The sequence below is a fragment of the Asterias amurensis genome, chromosome 8 (genome assembly GCF_032118995.1).
Source record: "Asterias amurensis chromosome 8, ASM3211899v1".
NCBI lineage: Eukaryota > Metazoa > Echinodermata > Asteroidea > Forcipulatida > Asteriidae > Asterias > Asterias amurensis.
Genome location: NC_092655.1, coordinates 4,441,065 through 4,460,159, shown reverse-complemented (window position 1 = coordinate 4,460,159; position 19,095 = coordinate 4,441,065). Strand labels below are relative to the sequence as shown.

At 37.6% G+C, this 19,095-nt stretch overlaps 1 protein-coding gene across 2 annotated transcripts in view; it reads right to left on the bottom strand.

The window, feature by feature from the left end:
• Window positions 1-8,802, bottom strand: part of LOC139941155 (uncharacterized) — a 168,808-nt gene extending 160,006 nt beyond the window's left edge. For both annotated transcript variants that reach the window (XM_071937608.1, XM_071937609.1), the window contains exon 1: window positions 7,479-8,802. In XM_071937608.1, coding sequence (XP_071793709.1) covers window positions 7,479-8,802 — 1,324 coding nt within the window. The remainder of the gene's footprint in view (window positions 1-7,478) is intronic.
• Window positions 8,803-19,095: the final 10,293 nt, after the last annotated feature.

Here is a 19,095-nt window from a genome sequence, read left to right as displayed (position 1 = left end):
TCGAAAAGTACAGCAACTTGTTAGTGGAAACAAATTTAATTGTGTTTTTTTTTCTTTTTTTCTTTTTTTTCTCAAAAGTTTGTCTTCTAAAAGATTATTACAACCAAATTGTACCGGTAAACTCTTCAACAGTAGCACCTACACTGACAGTGAATATCAGAGGTATAGATTACTGGCACTTCATGAACTAAAGGGGACACAACACTTTTACTTTAGAAACTACAACAACTATTACTTGAAATAAATATTTGTGGTGTTTTGTTTTGAAAAGCTCATAAAGTTATCTTCTAAAAGAATATTAAACCCTTAATCCCTTCATCAGTAGCACATACACTGACAGTGAATATCGGAGGTGTAAATTACTTTGAGTTGAAAAAAAAACAGCCACCAATGCATCACCATATCACGTTCGTGTAAAACACACCTGCTTAATTATTCAGGGATATTATGGTTATGTGCTGTGGTCAACTCAATATGTATTAAGTCACCTTCTTCACGCTTATAAACATCAATACCAATGCATTAAGACATGGGGTATTGATGTATAATGCGCAACATCACTTTCAGTGGCTCTACTCAGATATAACCTGTCAAACTGTGCAGTCAACACAATTAAAATCTGACAATCAATTATTCCTGAGGTAGGTAATCAATGTCTGGAGGAAACCAAAACCTAAAACCGTTTAGTAGATGGATACTTTGTATTATGGTGGGAGGAGAAAAAAAATGCAATGTCCAGTGATCCTTTTTGTTTTATTTGTGGTGGCATGAGAAATGTTGCCAAGATTTTACAACCTGGGGCACTTTTTTTTTTTACGAATGTTCACCTAAACTTGCTGTCAAATTTGTCATGTATGATCGAAACAGAATTTGTTTTAAATTAGTAATTCAAACTATTTACATAAATATATGGGTATGAATAACAGAGTCTGAAGCAAGTTTTAGTACAGCACATAGCTGCACATACATTTGCAAATTGGGGGTCTCCCCTAGGACTTTCTAAACTGTGGGGCATTCTGGACCCAATTTTTTTTAATAATTTGTTGAAGCACGCTGAATTGAAACAAGGTCTCAGGTAGTCAGGAAGTTTGTATAAGTGATACGAGTTGCCAGCACTTACAAATTTGAGTGCATCTCAAAAAGCCCTTTTCACTACAGCACAATATCCTGTGTTATAATATTTGAGCTAATTTGCATAGAACTTTTGTCATCGACGGAGGAGCTTCATGAACTTTGGTCATAATACTGCCCTAAATGCACAGACATCAAATCCTAGGCCTGTGGACTTGATTAATCATCCCTAACCCAGTAAAACACAACAGAGCTAAAGGCATGTACGACAGATGTGAAGATTAATATCCACGACAAAGTTACCAGCACAAATGTAAAATCGGTAAAAGGGATAGACAAATTCATCAGTCTGAAAGCAGACACATGATCTATACACCGCAATCCAGACACCTTTTATCCTCGGCAGTCATTTCAACATGAAAAGAAAACTGGGCTAAGCCAAGTCACTCAACAGTTACCATCATATAAGGTATCACTACTTCAATCAGGGTTGTACTGATGATCAAGATTATTCCTTCTCTGAAGATTTTTGATTATCAGAAGAAAAGATTCTTGGGCTTAAATATGAACAAATGTCTGAACAATGATTTTTTGTTCCTTTTTTTTTTCTTTTTTTCTTTTTTTCTCTTTAATCTTTACCAAAAACATCGGTCATGACGATGATCTTGATTTTGTGCTCTGCTTCATCAGTTCTTCAGTTTGAAACTAAGTTCAGAGTTCTTCTATCTAACAACAACAAAATCATGAGTTTACAACATCTTGTCAGAACTTCCCTTTCACAATTCCCTCGGGTAGATTCGTCCCTTTGATTTAATATTTATGAATGTCATGTCATACTTCCTGGGGGTGATTTATGCAACACTTTACCCTTATGTTAATGTCATCAAGGTTTCTGGACCAGTCTGCCCTGGAGCAGCTTCACAGGGACTTCAATCTGTTTTCAAACACCACCTTTTAGGCATGAATTTACAGACAAACTAGCTTGTTTAGCTGATCCAGAATTTGTGAACTGAACTAACTGATTAAAAACATTGATTTGTAATTGATTTAGCTGATGCAAAATAGTGATTTGTGAGTAAGCTGATTAACAACTATGATTTGTGAATCACAAAGCATCGGTTTGAATCAGATAAGTTTTTGTGTGAATTAACCGATCTAGACCAGTGATTTGTAATTTAGATGATAGTGATTTGATTTGATTTTAGGTGATTCAGCACAGTGACTTGTGACTGATTATAGCTGATTCTTATAGCTAGTGAGTTGATTCAACTGATTCAGAACAGTAGTTTGCGATACAGTTTCTACTGTTTGGTTGGTGGATAATTTTACTTTGTCTCTAAAGGTGTAGTTTGTTAATCTTTACACGTCACTAAACAAACACGACAGACATGGCGGTGTGTGCTTATTTAAATACCTAATGGCTGCAACGGCTCAACGGTCCTCATAATGTAAATATTCATTTATTTTAACAGTACTTAACACACACTCTCTCTTCACTCTCACTAAATCTTTATTTATTTGACCAGACAGCACAGCACTGTCGCATCACCGCCCTATATACCCTGGGATTTGCTACTGAACTGATTCCCTATATGATGCGTACCACAGAAACAAGGAGCTGATAGGAAATAAGTAAAGAAAACAACGTACAATAACTTATTTGTGTATATATTTTTTGTCTTTATCCCTGATGCAAACATATGGTACGCGCTGCTCACACATAGGATTCTAACTGCCTCTAGCAACCGGGCTAGCTCTGTGTCCTAGTGGTAACACATCTGCTCGATAGCAATGTAAAAAGCGTGGGCTCGAATCCTACCGGTGTGGTTTGCCTCTGTATTTTAAGTTTACAGTGCTTCATACACATCGGTGTATGGGTAAAAACAAATCTTAAAGATTCTGGCTCCCACCCTGCTATATAAAAGTGGCCTTAATTAAGTTTACAAGCAATAATCAACCATGGAAGTCTTTCTTTGTGTTAATTTTTTTTGTTTCCATCTAATCATCCTTATGCCGAGAACCACTAGTTTGAAACAAAAACTCTTCCTCTTTTAGCCTTTGAGAAAGACTCTGCTGGGGTTGAATCTTCATGCCATTAACAATTTTTTGCCTGTAAACAAACCTGAACAAATGAAGAACAGAGTCGAGGACAGTGCTGGGATGCTTATTAATGCCATGACAGTAAACCAACATAATGTGATTGAAACTAATGACCACCTGAGGCTTCATCATTCCCAGGAAAATAGTATGAGATGTACTAGAGATGTTAAAGGCACAGGATACTATTGGTAATTACTGAAATTTTGTTAGCATAACAACTTATTTGGTAACAAGCAATGGAGAGCTGTTGATAGTATAAAACTTTGTGAGAAATGGCTCCCTCTGAAGTAACAGCTCTTTCAAAAAAGAAGTAATTTTCCACTAAAATATTTGAATTTGATTCTGAGACCTCAGCATTAGATTTCGAGGTCTCAAAATCAGGCATCTGTAAGCACACAACTTCATGCGACAAGAGTGTTATTTCTTCCATTATTATCTTGCAACTTCAATAAATAATTAGTATACAAAAATGCAGTTCACCTGAAGTCTTGCCAAAAGATAATGACAACTTGGTGAGATTCAAGCCCAAAATCCTGCTAGGGATGTATCAAAAAGGCTGATACAATCCACTTGAAATCCCATTTTGTATTTGTAGGTGTCTGAATTCAAGGCATACAACTCCGTTTGGCAAGACATTCCCATGCCTCATTAAACATAGCACCTTATTCTCATAAAATATTTACCCAAGTTTGCCAAAGGTTTACCAGAACTAGACAATTTCTTTTAATGTCTTTAGTCAGCATTGACGAAGGCATTGGATCAGAGCTGGGAATAGCAATTGATATTAAAGGCACTGTGGTAATGTTTGGTAATTGTCAAAAAAACTATTCTCACTTGGTGAATCCCAGCATATATGCATATAAAAATAACAAAACTGTGCAAATTTGTGCTTAATTTATCATCAAAATTTAAAGCAAATAATTGGGGAAAAACACCCTTTGTGCACAGATTCGGGTGATTTCAGATGCATGAGAAAGACTTCAGGCCTGAAGTCTTTCTCAGATTCAAACATTTTATTGAAAATTACCCCTTTCTCAAACACTTTTACGTACATGTAACTTCAAAAGGGAGTCGTTTCTCACAATGTGTTATATTATCAACAGCTCTCCATTGCTCATTATCAGGTAAGTTTTATGCCCATAAATACGTTGAGTAAGGCCGTGTCCGAAACGGCGACTTCGACTACAGCTACGGCTAGATCGCGCGCATCTGCCTATTCTTCAACACTGGTAGACGCACTGATCTAGACGTAGCTGTAGCCGAAGTCGTCGTTTCGGACACGGCCTAATTACCAAACGTGTCCAGTGCCTTTAAAGCAGTGCTACAAGACAGGATTGTTGTTAATGCCTACATTTCATGACACATCAAGTTTGTCACTAACCAATTCCAAGTATTTCTAAACAGGACCAAGGAAATCCCAAAGGGTTGCCACCTTGTCAGTCATGGTTTTCTCTCTTTCACTTGAACCTTTTTTCTTTCCAAATTGAATTGAGTGGACACATAATGTTCTTTAAAATCTATTTCCAAATTAATCCATCCCAATTGTTTCAAATTATGTGAGGGCCTTTTCACATTTTGTTGTCATGACGGTCAATTTCTTTTCACTCATCGTTCATTTATGTCGGTTGTTTTGCAAAGCAAGCAAGCACAGTGAGCGCCCAATACCGGTGCTTCAAAAAAATTTGATTACTAATAATTATTATCTTTGAATAATTTTACTGCTGTTTCATACACTGTGGGGTGAGGACAGTTATGACAACATTTATTTATTTACTACAGCTATCGATTGCCTTAATACATTGATTGACTGTGATTAGGACCCCAGCACAGAGCCTTTCTTAAGGGTCTTGGCGGAGATATTTAGTACTACATAAAAGGGACATAAAAGGGACACAGTTTCCATAATTAGGGAGACTTCAAAAATTGGGGGGGGGGGGGAATGTCTACACAATAAAGGAGAGTTGGCAGATCTTCTCATATTATAAACTATGCAATTAGGCAGAGTGGATTTTAGTGAATGGCTTAAAAGTTGCACTTATACATTGTTCCGCTGGAAATTTTCTTTAAAAGGTAAAATTTCAGAGCCATTTCAAAATTAAGAGTAACTTTTAATTTAAATGCGCAGACAAATTAAAAGCCAATTCCACAAGAATGACCCATGCCATAACATGCATGCCTCGTTAGCAGACTGTGACCGGGTGAATTTGGAATCAACCCGCTCTCCTTCAATCGGAAACAAGCTGAAGCCATTCAGCAGTTAAGACACAATTTCAGTGGAATTTAGTTTGAGTATCATTTTCAATGGAGCATCGGCAAGGGAGTTCCTGCTAATACTTAGGGATTTATGAAATGTCAGTCGCCACTCTAAAGAGGGTGGAACTAATTATGTCTCTGTACATTTTGTATCGAATGCCACAGGGACCAATTTCCTAGAGCTGCTTAACCTTCAGTAGACCATTCATTTCTGTATCACAATCTTTCAATGGTGGCCACTATTGTTGATTTTTTTATGTGCATTTTTTCAGCATAAAAAAAAAAAAACAGGAGCAATACCACTCTTCCCAAAAAGGGCCCCCTTCAAAAATTGTACATGGAATAATAATAATCCTCTGTTCATTTTAGGCATGACATACATGATGCACTTTACTGGCTCCCAGGTTAAGCCATGCACATAGAACATTATGCCTTCAATTTCCTGCAGACTTCCATTCCAGTTAAGTAGAGTGATATCTCAACTGGATGTTGATGTTCTGAAGAATCACATGATCTAGAGTGAACACTTATGATGAACAAATGTCTGTAAGTTCTCAGCCATGCATGATTCCTTTTTGAAAGGGTATGGGTACCAAGGCATCCTCTCCTTGGTAAAGGGCACCCTACGAGGAAATTGTGAATTTCTACTGCAGGATTTCAATGGCACAAAGGCAATGACTAGGGGGCATGGAGGCAACCCAATCGAGAGTGAAGCATCAGGCATGAAGTCTAGACGTGGATTGTCTTTTGAAATGTTTCTTAAGACTACTAAGAGCCTTCTTTACACAAAACTTATTCTGAACATCTCTGTTTTTTTATTTTTACCCCTTACACGCAAACAGTTGCTCTTTGCTACTAGTCCAGGTTTTTACCTCCGCTTATATTCTGCTGTAATGCACTCATTATGCATCCAATGTTGGGTATTATATCCAATACTTGTATTACAAAAATAATTACCTCTTGCACAAATAAACTAATGAATTGACTAAAGCAGGATTGAACAAGTCACCTCCCAATAAATGTGCCTATTCTACCTTCGTTGTAAACACTAATAGGGTTTATTCCCTTGGTTTGGTCTGGTAGTTTCCTGAGAAATGTAACCATTTATCAAATTTTTAAATGAAATGCAAGCATACACAGACAGCACGATTATGATTTATGAAAGTTTTATGTTATGATTCATCCATAGCGAAGTTCTCAAAAGAGAAACGACTCACGCTCGTGTGCACATACCACACAGAACTCCATATATGTATGTACCTAAATGTTACCATAGCAACTGTAATTGTTGAATTATTGGCGCTCTGCTTGGATGCACACCCCCATCAAAGACTAGGCAGGCAAGGATGATGAGCTAATAAAAGACCAAGCAATGGGTTTGTATAATGATTGATACACATGTGACTGCTAAAAAATGTATGTCTTTTTCAAGTGCTCGTTCATAAGTACATAAAAAAAACATTTAAAAAAATCTACTCTCGTTTGTTTTGTCATTTGCCTCCCAACTCCATCTGTCCTATACCTGGTGTTGTTGATCTACAAATTCATACATTTTAAATATATCACAGTATCCAGCTACAAGTATAATGCGTGTTTAAATTGATGTAAATTTAGCAACTAGAATGGCACGGACATCACTATGGCAGTTACAAATGACTTACATGTACTCTCACAGTGACAATCAGTTTTTTTTGACGGGGTGTGTGATTTGTGTCTGCGTCTTCTTATAAACCAAATAAAGACAGTACATGTCGATAAAAAAGTTCACTTTCTATGGTCTGAGTATAAACTACAAATGACTCCAAACAAGTTCAAGTGGTTCAAAGCACATGGCATCACCTTACAAATATGAACATAAATACCTGACATTATGTGTATTTAATTCTAAGTAGTGAGATGGCAAAAACAAGTGCATTAGGAAAGTGAAAAAATAGAAATGCCAGCAAAATATCTTAACAGTGCAACATGTGTCAATGATGGCAACCCTTTTCAATTGATTTTAAAAACAAAATAGCAAGAATGAAAATTGATATAGAATAATTAAATTTGTTTACCTTTTTTGATTGCGCGTCCTGCTATGCGTGCTTTAGCTTTGGAGATTATACTGGAAGTGAAGGAAAATGTTGGCTTTAAGGATCTAGGTGAGGGCGTGCCTCCTGTTGGGGTCTGAGAACTGAGCCTCTTCAGATTAAACCCATCCCCATCTGGTCGTTGGGTCGTATCTCCTTCAAAAATGCAATTGCTTACATTAGATAAAGCAGGGCTCGGTGGCACACCACTACTTGGGTCCAGACTCCAGCTATCCACATTCAAGCTTTGCATGCCGAGGTGGAAAGCAGAAGGGGAAGCAGCTGGTGGTTGGTTTGGTGTGGTAGCATTCGTGGAGCATAGAGAATCCATTCCTGATGGGGTGGGTGTGGTGGTAGAGTGGGCGTTCTCATCGCAGCCGTCAAACTCCCAAATGTCCTCCCCGATGCTTCCTCCTTCCGGTCCAAAGATCGAGATGCTCTGGGCAAATCCTACAGGTCGAACTGCCATGTGTTCATCTTGAGAGAGCGGGGATAGATTTGAGGAGGTAGAAGCAGAAAGTGTGCTGGTTGCATCCAGCTGATCTAAGCCCCTGAGGTGAACTCTAGGGGACGGTGACCGGGACAGGGATGAGTTGGTACCCAAATTTTGAAATGCACGATTTGAAGAACGACCTGTGTATGGTTGGTATCTATCATCCATCAGGACGGTGGATACATTATTAGGAGCATCCAGGGAGTCGATTCTCACCATAGGAGGAATGCTTTTCACAGTACAAACCCCTTGAGACACTCTCTTTTTCTGTGTGGTTTGTTTGCTATAAAGAGGAGCTCCATTTTCCTTTCCGATGGTCATAGCAGCGGTGGAGTCAATGCCATCTACCGGGGAGTTGTTATTTGAGGTGCCGGGGTTTGAGTCAACTCCTTGAGTAATGCAGTAGTAGTTAGAGCCAGAAGCCTTCTCTTCTGTGCAACCACCTTTACCTGACTCTCTGTAGTCAGAAACCTTCTGTAATTCCTTCAATCTCTCCTCCAGCCACATAAGATGCTGCTGTACAGCCAAAATCTGCCCCTCTGTGCTCGCTGTGGGTGGAACAGAACGACCAGATCTGGTGTCCGAGTTCCCGACAGAGTTTTGACCATTGGTTCTTCTTTCAGTGAGCACTGGGGGTCGGATTGCCTCCGATGACATCCAGGTTGAAGATTCAATGCATGGCTCTGATCGTGCCAGTGTGCGTACAGGCCTGCCTGGTATCTTGCGGCGCTGGGTGGTCTTTGGTAGAGTTGACATCCGCATTAATACGGGTACATCCATATCAAGCACACTCTGTACTGGACAGGTGTGAGCCATCAGGGATGACAGAAAAATCGGTGGCTCTAAATCAATCAATCCAACTCATCATCTAATGGCGTCAATATGATACACCAATAACAATCTAAAGAAAAGTCAGCCACACTGTAATCTACAACAGATGTAACTCAATCCAATCTTACTGTTCATACTCGCAGAATGTACAAAGCGGTGATGAAAATCAATGTAGCATCATAACTTAGTAAATTTAAAACGAGCCTTTGGAAGATACACATGCAGTCTCTATGAACTACTAGTGATTAGTTTATGGGTTGTCCCCACGTACCTGTTCAGTGTAGGATGCTGATGATTGTTATTGTCGAAGCTACGGTAAATCCAAGGATAGCAACGGCTGAATGATCAAGTTATCGGACAATGACCTAATGTGGGCTTTCATAAAGTAATTGATGTAGGTCCTTTCTTAACAGGGGGCATGAATTACACTGTACATCCATTAAAAAATCAACGTCGCTGACGGCTGAACAGATACTTCACTTGTGACCAAGGTCCACATCCTGGCTATTTATTTAACTGTTCTCAGATCATCATCTCTCAACAGTCACTCCTCCTCCGTTAAATCCCACTTCGTTACCAGGAGTCCACTTGATCGCTGCGTCTTTTGTAAAATATATAACACGTACCAATGTAAGACAAAGATAATAATGCGTCATCAACAAGTATAAGACTATATAGAGTGTACGATAAATTCACAGGACCAAGGAGAAACTTGACAACTTTGAAGTGTCCATGCATGCAAATGGAGGATCGTTATCCAGCACTGGGATGTTTTCATAAGGCAGGTGGTTTGGGATCACTTTTAGACCGCACTGTTCAATGCATACACACACACACACAGAAAAGAGGTGAAAAAAGACAAGACAAGATGCAGAATGCAACATTCCACTTGGGATTAGACAGTAATAAATACATAATGAATCTCGTGCTACATTAACTAATGTACAGCTTCGGTAATCCATATCCTTGGGTGCCACCCTATTGTTTTAGTCTCGTTAGTCTGTCTAGGTTGTATTGAAACAGGCAAAAAAAACAATTAAAAAAGGAAACAAGATTCGTCTGAACGATTCATCAGGGACTGATTTCAAGAGATATCGCATAAAGTAATAATTTACATTTTCATATCAAGAGCAAAAAAGTTACAGGGTTTTATTTACATGATATTCTGGCTGGCAACATTTTTATGGTTGAGCAAAATTAAACTGCAAATTTGTGAGCTCTAGTAGCTCTATGGAAATTGGGCCAAGTTGATGAAAACTGTCCAGTCAATGTTCATTTTTCAAAGATTAATGGTTGAACAAAGAAAAGATTAATACAGTACAGGGGGACTTGAACCAACAACCTCAAGATTAATGTGCCGGTGCACTACCAAATGAGCTATAACTAGCCCTACGTTGGCGTCTTCCTATTTGTCAATATTATTTAAAAAAATGAATTGTTTGAGAGCGATGGTGAGATGTGTAACACTTAGTGAATCAATGTGTATACAATGCTATGCACTGATGTAAAATATACCAAGGCGTCGAAATGACTGTCTGTAAAGTCTCTTAATATTCTGGAATAACAAATCTCTAGGCAGGGAGACCCACTTTCCAAGTGGAACATAATGCTTACCCATTAAGGGGCTAACGCAAAAGTTATCATCGGGGAGGTAGGCCGTCTAGTTATTGACTACTGCCCCCACATGCCCTACAGTCAGACCATGGGTTGTTAATAGAGACTAAATTGAGAAGGAACGATACTAAGAGCAACAGGGAAGTCAGTGATTCAACAATCAAACTACATTATCAACAGTATAGACGCCCCCACTGATTTTTGACTCAAAGTAAAAATGCATGAGGATGACCAACAAGAAAAAAACATCACATCTGATTAAAGAATGGCTTTTTGCCCCCATCAGGAGTAGTTATTGATTTTTGTGTCTCCTTCCTGACTATCTTGGTCGTTACCACAAGAAGCCGTCTTTGACTGTAACATGATCGAGGACACCGTGATGAGAGTGCCTACAATGCCTACATACGAGCACATTACATGGCTATATATACACTGTAGGTCATCTGTTTGAATCGCCTATTCAGGAGTCTCCAAATGGATCTTGTCATGATGAGCACATGTACTTTGAAATGTTAAAAGTGCTTACTTGAACACTACTGTCACACTTGTATAGAGGCGGTTTTATAAATGATTGGTTTTTATGATGATTATGGCGGTCAGGGTAACGAGCACTTAGGATTATGCATACACCTGCTTGCTATTCAGTGCCGTTTCATCCATGCAAATATCATGAAGATGTTAAAATGTCAGAACCATTGCTGGTACTTGACATGGGTAGTTACATCCAGTAGAGTACTTGTAGTTTGTCAGAGTATGTTGTTATAACAATCCTCTTGCCGTGTGACCTTTTTTCTTACTGACAGTTTTGTTTAAAACAGTTCAATGGATACAAAGTACAACTAAATGTGCATGTTTTAAAACTCTTATAGGAACACTGTGTCTGATTTTTTATGCTTGGTTTTCTTGTTGTGTTTGTTTTATTTGCTTCTTTATGTTGTTGTTGTTGTTTAGTGTTTTAAATTCAGAACAAAGCTGTGTGACTTTTGTTTGTTTCCTTTAAAGTCTTTGGCTTTCTCACGGTCATTTGTTATGTGTGCCTTTTTAGAACAAGATGTGTAAACGTATGATTTTTAGAAATGTTTGTACACATTTATATTTCTTTTAGAAACACCACTTTGCTGTTTTCTACATCTTGTTTTATACATATTTTTACCATGTCTGAGTCAAGCTGTGCTAATGAGGTTAGGTAAATAACAATGGTCAATTATCTTTGTGTGATATTTTGGTTTGTTGGTGGTCTTTAGCAAAGCATGTCTGTATTTTTCCACCTTTTGGGCAACAACTTAGATAAAACTCCATGGTTTATGTTTTCAAATTCTGAAAAGTTTATAGGGTTTTCCCACTTCTCTTTTTCTTAAATAATATTTTTGCTGTGCACTAAGTTATTAACGTTCATGTACACGGCCTGTTTAGCATATATTCTCCATTAATTATTCAACCAATCTAGCGCACTATCATTCACAAGTCATTTCCCGCATGACTGCAGTAAGGATTACCTAAACAGGTGTCTTAGATTGGTTGGATGTACTCTTTGAAAATCATGTATTCTTGTAATTGCTCTTGTAATATTTAACATCCAGTTATTTAACATGCCTGCAGCCGATTTCACGAAACGCTAGGACTAATCCAAACTCGAGATAGGACAAGTAACTCGTTCTAACTAAGGATTAATCTTAAGGTCTGCATGCTACAGTGCAGGGTTAGGACTCATCCTAAGTCCTAAGATCAATCTTAAGTTAAGAATAGTTTGGTGAGATCGACAGCTGGAATGTTATGTTATACCATCAAGGTATATTTGTACGTATTTCCAACTGGGCTTTTCTTGATCACTTCAGCAGGGCCTAATTTTACAGAAATGCTTAAAGGCACTGGACACCTTTAATAATTGTCAATGACCAGTACTCTCACTTGGTGTATCCAAACAGATGCATCAAATAACAAACCTGTGAACATTTTGACTCAGTTGGTCATCGAAGTTGGTCATCAGAGTTGCAACAATAATTACCTCTTTCTCAAAAAAAAAAACATTTTTTTCAGAGAGAACCGTTTTCACATTGTTATATGTACTTTCAACACCTAGCAAATTTATGTGGGTAGCAGCTCTATGAAACTAGGCACCGGTCATACTTCGTTAACGATGGGCACTTCAAATAATCAGGCTGAATACTTTAGACCTTAAGTGAGTCAATGTATACACTTTGTACTTATCAAATGAAAGTACGACATTGAACACCTTCACGGATGTTACACTCTTCTGAATTACTGGCATACATGTAAGAGTGCAGGGCAGAAGGCCATTTCAGACTTTGTCACCACTCTTTAACCCCTCATTTAAAACATGACCAGCAAAAGAGCACAAGAGCATTGCATCTTTATTAAACCAATTACCGGTACACCCTTCCCTTTCAGCCCTTTTCTAATCTATGAAACATTTGTATTTGTGTTTTTTATTTTATTTTATTTATTTATTTATTTTTTATTTATGTTTTTTTTTTTTTTTTTTTTTTTTGGGGGGGGGGTTTCATTCAAGTGCTGAATAGCATATTTATTTGTTAGTCAGCAAATCTATGAAACTGAACCCTGAGCAACAACTTAGCTTCTAGTGATCACTGCAAATGATTAACCTGACATAACACGCACAGCCATAGCCTGAGTGAGAATGGAACCCAAGGTTAAGAAAAAGGAACGCTAATCTCCAAGTTCCATCCTAAATTGATAACAAGAAATCAACCTAAGGCCGATAAGAGCTTCTTCACCAGGTGTCATTGATTTATCACTCAGCCTGCGTCCTTTTGATGTCACAATATTGTGAGGACACAATATTTACTGTGAAGTCACACTAAATCTGGGCGAAATTTTAAACAATATCTGACAAGCATATTAAATTTCAAATGTTCAGAAATTTTTATATGCAAATGATAATCCCCAGTGCAACAGTAACACAGTTACAGCTTCAAAAACGCATTTTGTTGAGATAATAAACAGCTGAGAAAAACCTAATTAGCTGCTGCAAACTGCTTACCAGCCAAAAGGGCCTACTGTATAAAGAGGCAGACTCTGCTAGGGTCAAAACGTTTCAGGCCATCAACTATTTATTTTGCAAATAGCTGTAACATATTACAAAATCTTGTCTATTTCAACCATTCCATCCTAACCCATAATTAATGTATAAACTGCTTCTTACAGTAGACATAACTACAAACCCTACCTAAACTACTAGAAAGCAAAGATGCTGCAATGTTCCTGCTAATGTTCCATAATGTTATTAAGAGCTTTTAGGCAAATTAGCTCAAAATTGATCGAGGGAGGACTCAATAATCCTGTGAATATTTAATTGGGACGACCCTGGCACAGGTTCAATCAACACGTCTTTGTATTGTGGTTCTCTACTGAATAATTGATGGCTACACTTTGTGTATATAGTATTTTTTATAACCTCTGCTATATTGAAAGAGAGAGAGAAACCTGAAGTTCATGAGCGAGTCCTTCACAAGTCAGTGAGAAAATTCAACCCCCCTTTTTAGTGCCTCTCTTCTGTGTTGGGATTTGCTAATGAAGATCGTCCCCTTCGCTCATTTGCATAAATATGTGACTTTGAAGGTAAGGGGTGTGACCCAGATCTTATAATTATCATTTCTTCATTCCATACATGGGTAACCTTCTAGAGAGATGGCAGGGTTGTTTGGAATGACATTACATTTCTGACCTCAGCAGGATGGGGGGACTCTAAAACATTTTGCATACATCCGAGGGATATATCAACACAAGGTCACCATTGATCTGCCTGTCAGTACTGAGATGGCACAAATTGTCCCATACAACTAATATGAGAAAATGAATCAAGATCTCCTTTTTCTTTCCTTCTAAGGTGTGGAGTCTTATTGACAAATCCCAGTGGGATCATGTCAATGGATGAAATCCAACCTTTATCGCGCCGTCACGCTTATTCAGCAGAGCCATGAAATTTGGCCCTGGTTAGTGTCTTTGTAGTCATCATCTCACGGCTAGATAAACTCAAATAATTCATCTAACGCATCCTTAAACCCAACTTGACTGACAATCCACAATGCCCTCAAGTTGGGGTTTCTCTAAACTGGAGCAAACAATTATTTATGTCAAATTCAATCAAAGAATGCATTTGAAAGTCAGATGGGTGAATGTTGCTCAGGGGTCTGTGGACTCTTAAGTGTTCTCCAATATCAAATGCGGAAGTATCGACTTCCCTCCCGCATTATTAATGTTACATGCCCCAAACACTAATCGTATGAAAAAAAAGCGGTTGAGAGGATCGATCAAGGAGGGAAGGGGAATAATGACCTGCATAAATGTGTTATCATTTAAATGAAAAGCAACTGGAATGTTTTTGTTTTTTCAATTCTGACTTACAATGGTGTATAATGCACTTTTATGAAAACATAGAAACGGGGGAAATTCTGTTTTAAGGGATTGTGCTGGAAAAGGTCAAGTCAACCCTGTCGCTGTTCAAGAGGTTTTCTTCTTCAATCTTCTACTTGCGAAACTGATTTGGGAATATTTTAATCAATAGGCCAACTGAATGTTTAGAAGGAAAACATTGAACAAGTGCTGCAGGGCTGTGATGTACACATCACCTTTTTCTAAATGTGATACACATTTTGCATAGAAGGTTGGGGCCATTTGTAATACTGACTACTGAATTTGCAGGGGTTGGTAATCTTCATCAGTGTCTTGAACTATGAGTAAATGCATTTTCAGCACTTCGGAAATTTGTGGTTTGGCAGCGCCAGATAGATGTAAAAAATGTTCCTCGGCTGCTTGGTTGCCTCTGAGGCATTATCAGCGAACCTAGGAGGCAAGGGCAGATAAAGTGTCAGACACTGACTGTGAATGTTGAGTCAAGTTGTCTTCTGTGTTTATCAATATGTCACCACTGGGAACATCACTGTTTGCCCATCCAAATTGCGGGATTATCGGCGGAACTATATATGTGGTTATAAGGATTACATGTGTAAGATATGTGTACATTAGTGTTTTGAGAGTGTAAAAAGAAGCCTCCTGTTTACTTACAAGAAGAAATTGAATTTAAGAAAGATGGATTATTTGATTTCAGATTAAAAAATATTTAATCTGTTGAGAATTATTGCTGTATTTCAAAGGCAAAGAGCATCTAACAAACTTGATTTTTTTAAGTTACAAAATTGACATTTAGACTTTCAAATATTGTCACACAGTATTTTTAAATCCTCTTCAATATTTACATACTGTGTCATTACTTAACTGAGAGCTTACATGGTAAGTTGGTTCGAATTAATAAGTAAATTAATGTAAAAACTTTCTACCAACAAGTTATATCCAAATTGCTGGCACTTTTGAGAAAACCAACTTGTTTTAAGTAACATCAACAGAGCAACATGCCCTCAAGTCAAGGCATGTATCGCCCTTATCCTTATTTACTAATATGTGTGTATGAGCAAAATATTTTTGTGCTACAAGGGTGGCACCCATAAGTTGGACAATGGACACACAGTGCTACGTTAGTCTTCAAAACACAAACAACACAAAAAGACATTTGAATTGAGCATGGTGTATTTAAAAGTTTCAGCAAGCAAGGAGTCGGCATAAAAACACCAAACACTAGAAATAGCCAAACAGACAGAACAAGATGAAAAGGTCAATTTGTAGCACAGAATGACTCTTTAAAGCAGGAAAAGCAGATGAAACCACATAGGGGTGAACAGACAAATCTGGAAAGAAATTATGTTGACTGGAGAAGGAAGAAATAACATAATACAGTCTAGGAATTGAATTTAGATTGCCCACAGCGCTCTTTGCATATGGGGTAGCTGAGATGATTTAAGTCAAGGATTAAACTGCATAATTGGAATCCACCATGCAATCATTACCTACGATTTTTGACATCAATGCTTTCATATCTAGCATGCCTGGCTGTCTTAATTTTAGTTGATGTATGCCTTTTAGTTGCCAATGTATATTTCTTGCCATTCTTTGTGTTATTTTTAAACAGCTTTGCAAACGGACGAAGCAAAGATTTACCTTACAGAGTGAATTTCAATATAGAACGTTTTTCACTTATGAAAGTTTTCTGGTTCCAGGTGTGAGATTGTATGAAAATTCAAACTTTCAGTTGGAAGAGCCCCGGCACAATGATCTGGTTGGTTCAAATCCCGCTCTAGTAAATTTGTGTTTGTTCTTCATTTTTCACCAATATCATATGAATTAACCCAGTCAGTTTCCCATGTGGTTTATTATTAGAATTGCAAGATAACATAGATTTACAGATTCTATTCTATAATTTCTAAAGATTTGGAAACAACAAGAGCCAAACATAAATTTCTGTGTTCGCAAATTACCCTCTTTTGTGAAAATCTGAAGGTGGTTCAGGGAGACCACTGAAAAATCATGCTTAATCTCATGTCTTGGTGGTCAGGCCTGGAATTACAAGCAGGCCATGGAGGCCTTGACCTTCTTTGTCCCTGGTCTTGGCCTTGGTGCCCCTGGAAAGTTCCCCATAGACTTTAAGATTTTACAATGGAAGAGCCCCATTTGCAAAATGAAAATGGCCTTGCCCTTTCAAAGATGAAATTCCAGGCCTGCTTGGTACAGGGTAATTTCCCCTGATGAACGGAAAACATCCTCATTAGCATTGTCAATCTACCTCTGCATGGATGAAGGTCTCTCAAGGTGATGACACAAGGTGACTCCTTTTGACGGAGATGATACCGTATAATTTTTCTTTTGGACGACTAAAATCCATTCAACTTTTTACAAAATTTTCCCAGCAAAAGATCCATTTAAAAAGTACATTATGTGTTACAGATCTGTTGTGCTTCTTGCACAGTTTTAAAAAGGTTCTTTTGTCTTGCTTGAAAAAAAATTATGTTAATGTTCTTTCTGTAGAGTACATGTTACTGTATGACAGCCTTCCTGATGGACCTACCGCCAGGATGATTGGTAGAAGTAGCAAATATTATGCAAAAATAAGTCTCATTTCAATATGTACCCACTACTTACATGAGCATGAAACAGGTGTTAAACTTGCTGTCTCTTGTAAATTGTCAGTACCTCTCCTTTAAGAAAACAGCTTGCCTTAGTATTGTTAGAGATTGCCATAATGGAACCTTGAGATGTGCACATAGAATTAAACTGACTATAGACTAATTCGAGAGAATGACTGACGTGTACAACATCTAGGCTGAATTGCGTATTATGTCTTCATAGATAAGTCTTGTCTTGTACATAGTTAATTCCTAGTTATTAATTTATTATTTGCTTTTAGATTATATTGGGGTTTTTTGTATAATTTAATGCACTTTAGATTTGTTAAATTTCTATGTACTGTTTAATTCTCACAATTGGTTTTTTTTTTCAACAAGAGTATGGAATAAACGTTTATTGAATTGAATAAGTATTTCTGTGTTTGGATCTATGCAACCAAGAATCAAGAACAAATGATTATTTTAGCCAGTTTCAGAAGAAAGAAAAAATATTTTGTTTAAATATTTTCAATCCACCCTGACCTCATATAGTTCTTGGTATATCTTTATAGTTGTATTCTTTAAACTGGTCGCTCTTGATTGACAATATTTTAATATTTTTTGATATTGTGGGGGGAAATATGAACCATGCCACTGGTCAACAGATATTTAGGTTCACAACTAATTCCTCCAATAATATTAAATAATTGTAAGCCTTTCAGCACGAGATGCAATTACATTGTACAAGGATAAATACTTTCAATTAGACTCTAAATTAGAGTTTGTTTCATCTGAGACACGTTTTAATGGCAAAATACGCCCTTCAACTTGATGCGTGGCATTGTAAATGTAGCGTGGCCATTGAACTTTAATAGAGGTTTACTGTATCATAATATTCCACATGAGTACAAGCATTGAGGATGACCTTGTGTGTATCATGCAGTGCAGGGTTCTGACAATGTCATAACTTAGGATTCATGATTGGATAGTCAGGTGGAGGGGAGAAATCAGCTGTTGTCACTGAAGCTAAGAGAGAAGGTATACAGTGTAGTGATGGAAATGTTCTGTAGGTGAAAATGTTCAAGATATATGAGGAGGTGTTGACGTTACAATGAAAAGGATGTGTTTCAATTTGAATGATTTTATGATCGAGGAGTTTTAGGACTATTAGCCGACGAAATGGTTATTTTAGCCGACAAAATGGTTATAAAAAGTTAAAAAAGGAAAGGTCGAGAGCACCATTTTACTTGTTAATGTCAAGATAGTCATCATCCATCGGCTGGAATTGACAGCCTGTAATTGTAACATGTAGCCCTATCATGTTTCTTTTAAAGTTCTGTCTTGTGCATATGGTGCGTTATGTCAATGTCAATAGTTGAGTATAGTAATGTATACAGTGTCACTGAGAGGAAAATTAATATAATGCAATGCATTAAACTGCAACAATCAATTTCCCCCGTTTGTAATATGTATTGTACTACATTAAACACAACCAGTTGTATTATTGAGGTTCACATTGTATGCAATTGTCTATGTGGACGTATGTATTGCGCCGCCACATTGTGTTTCCCCCGAAAGCTCTTTGACATTCACATGGTCACCGTTGATACAAATTCTCCAGAGATTTTACTCAACATTTGATCTGCCTCTATTACTGGGAAGGACAAAAAAACAACGCATCGTGCCCCGG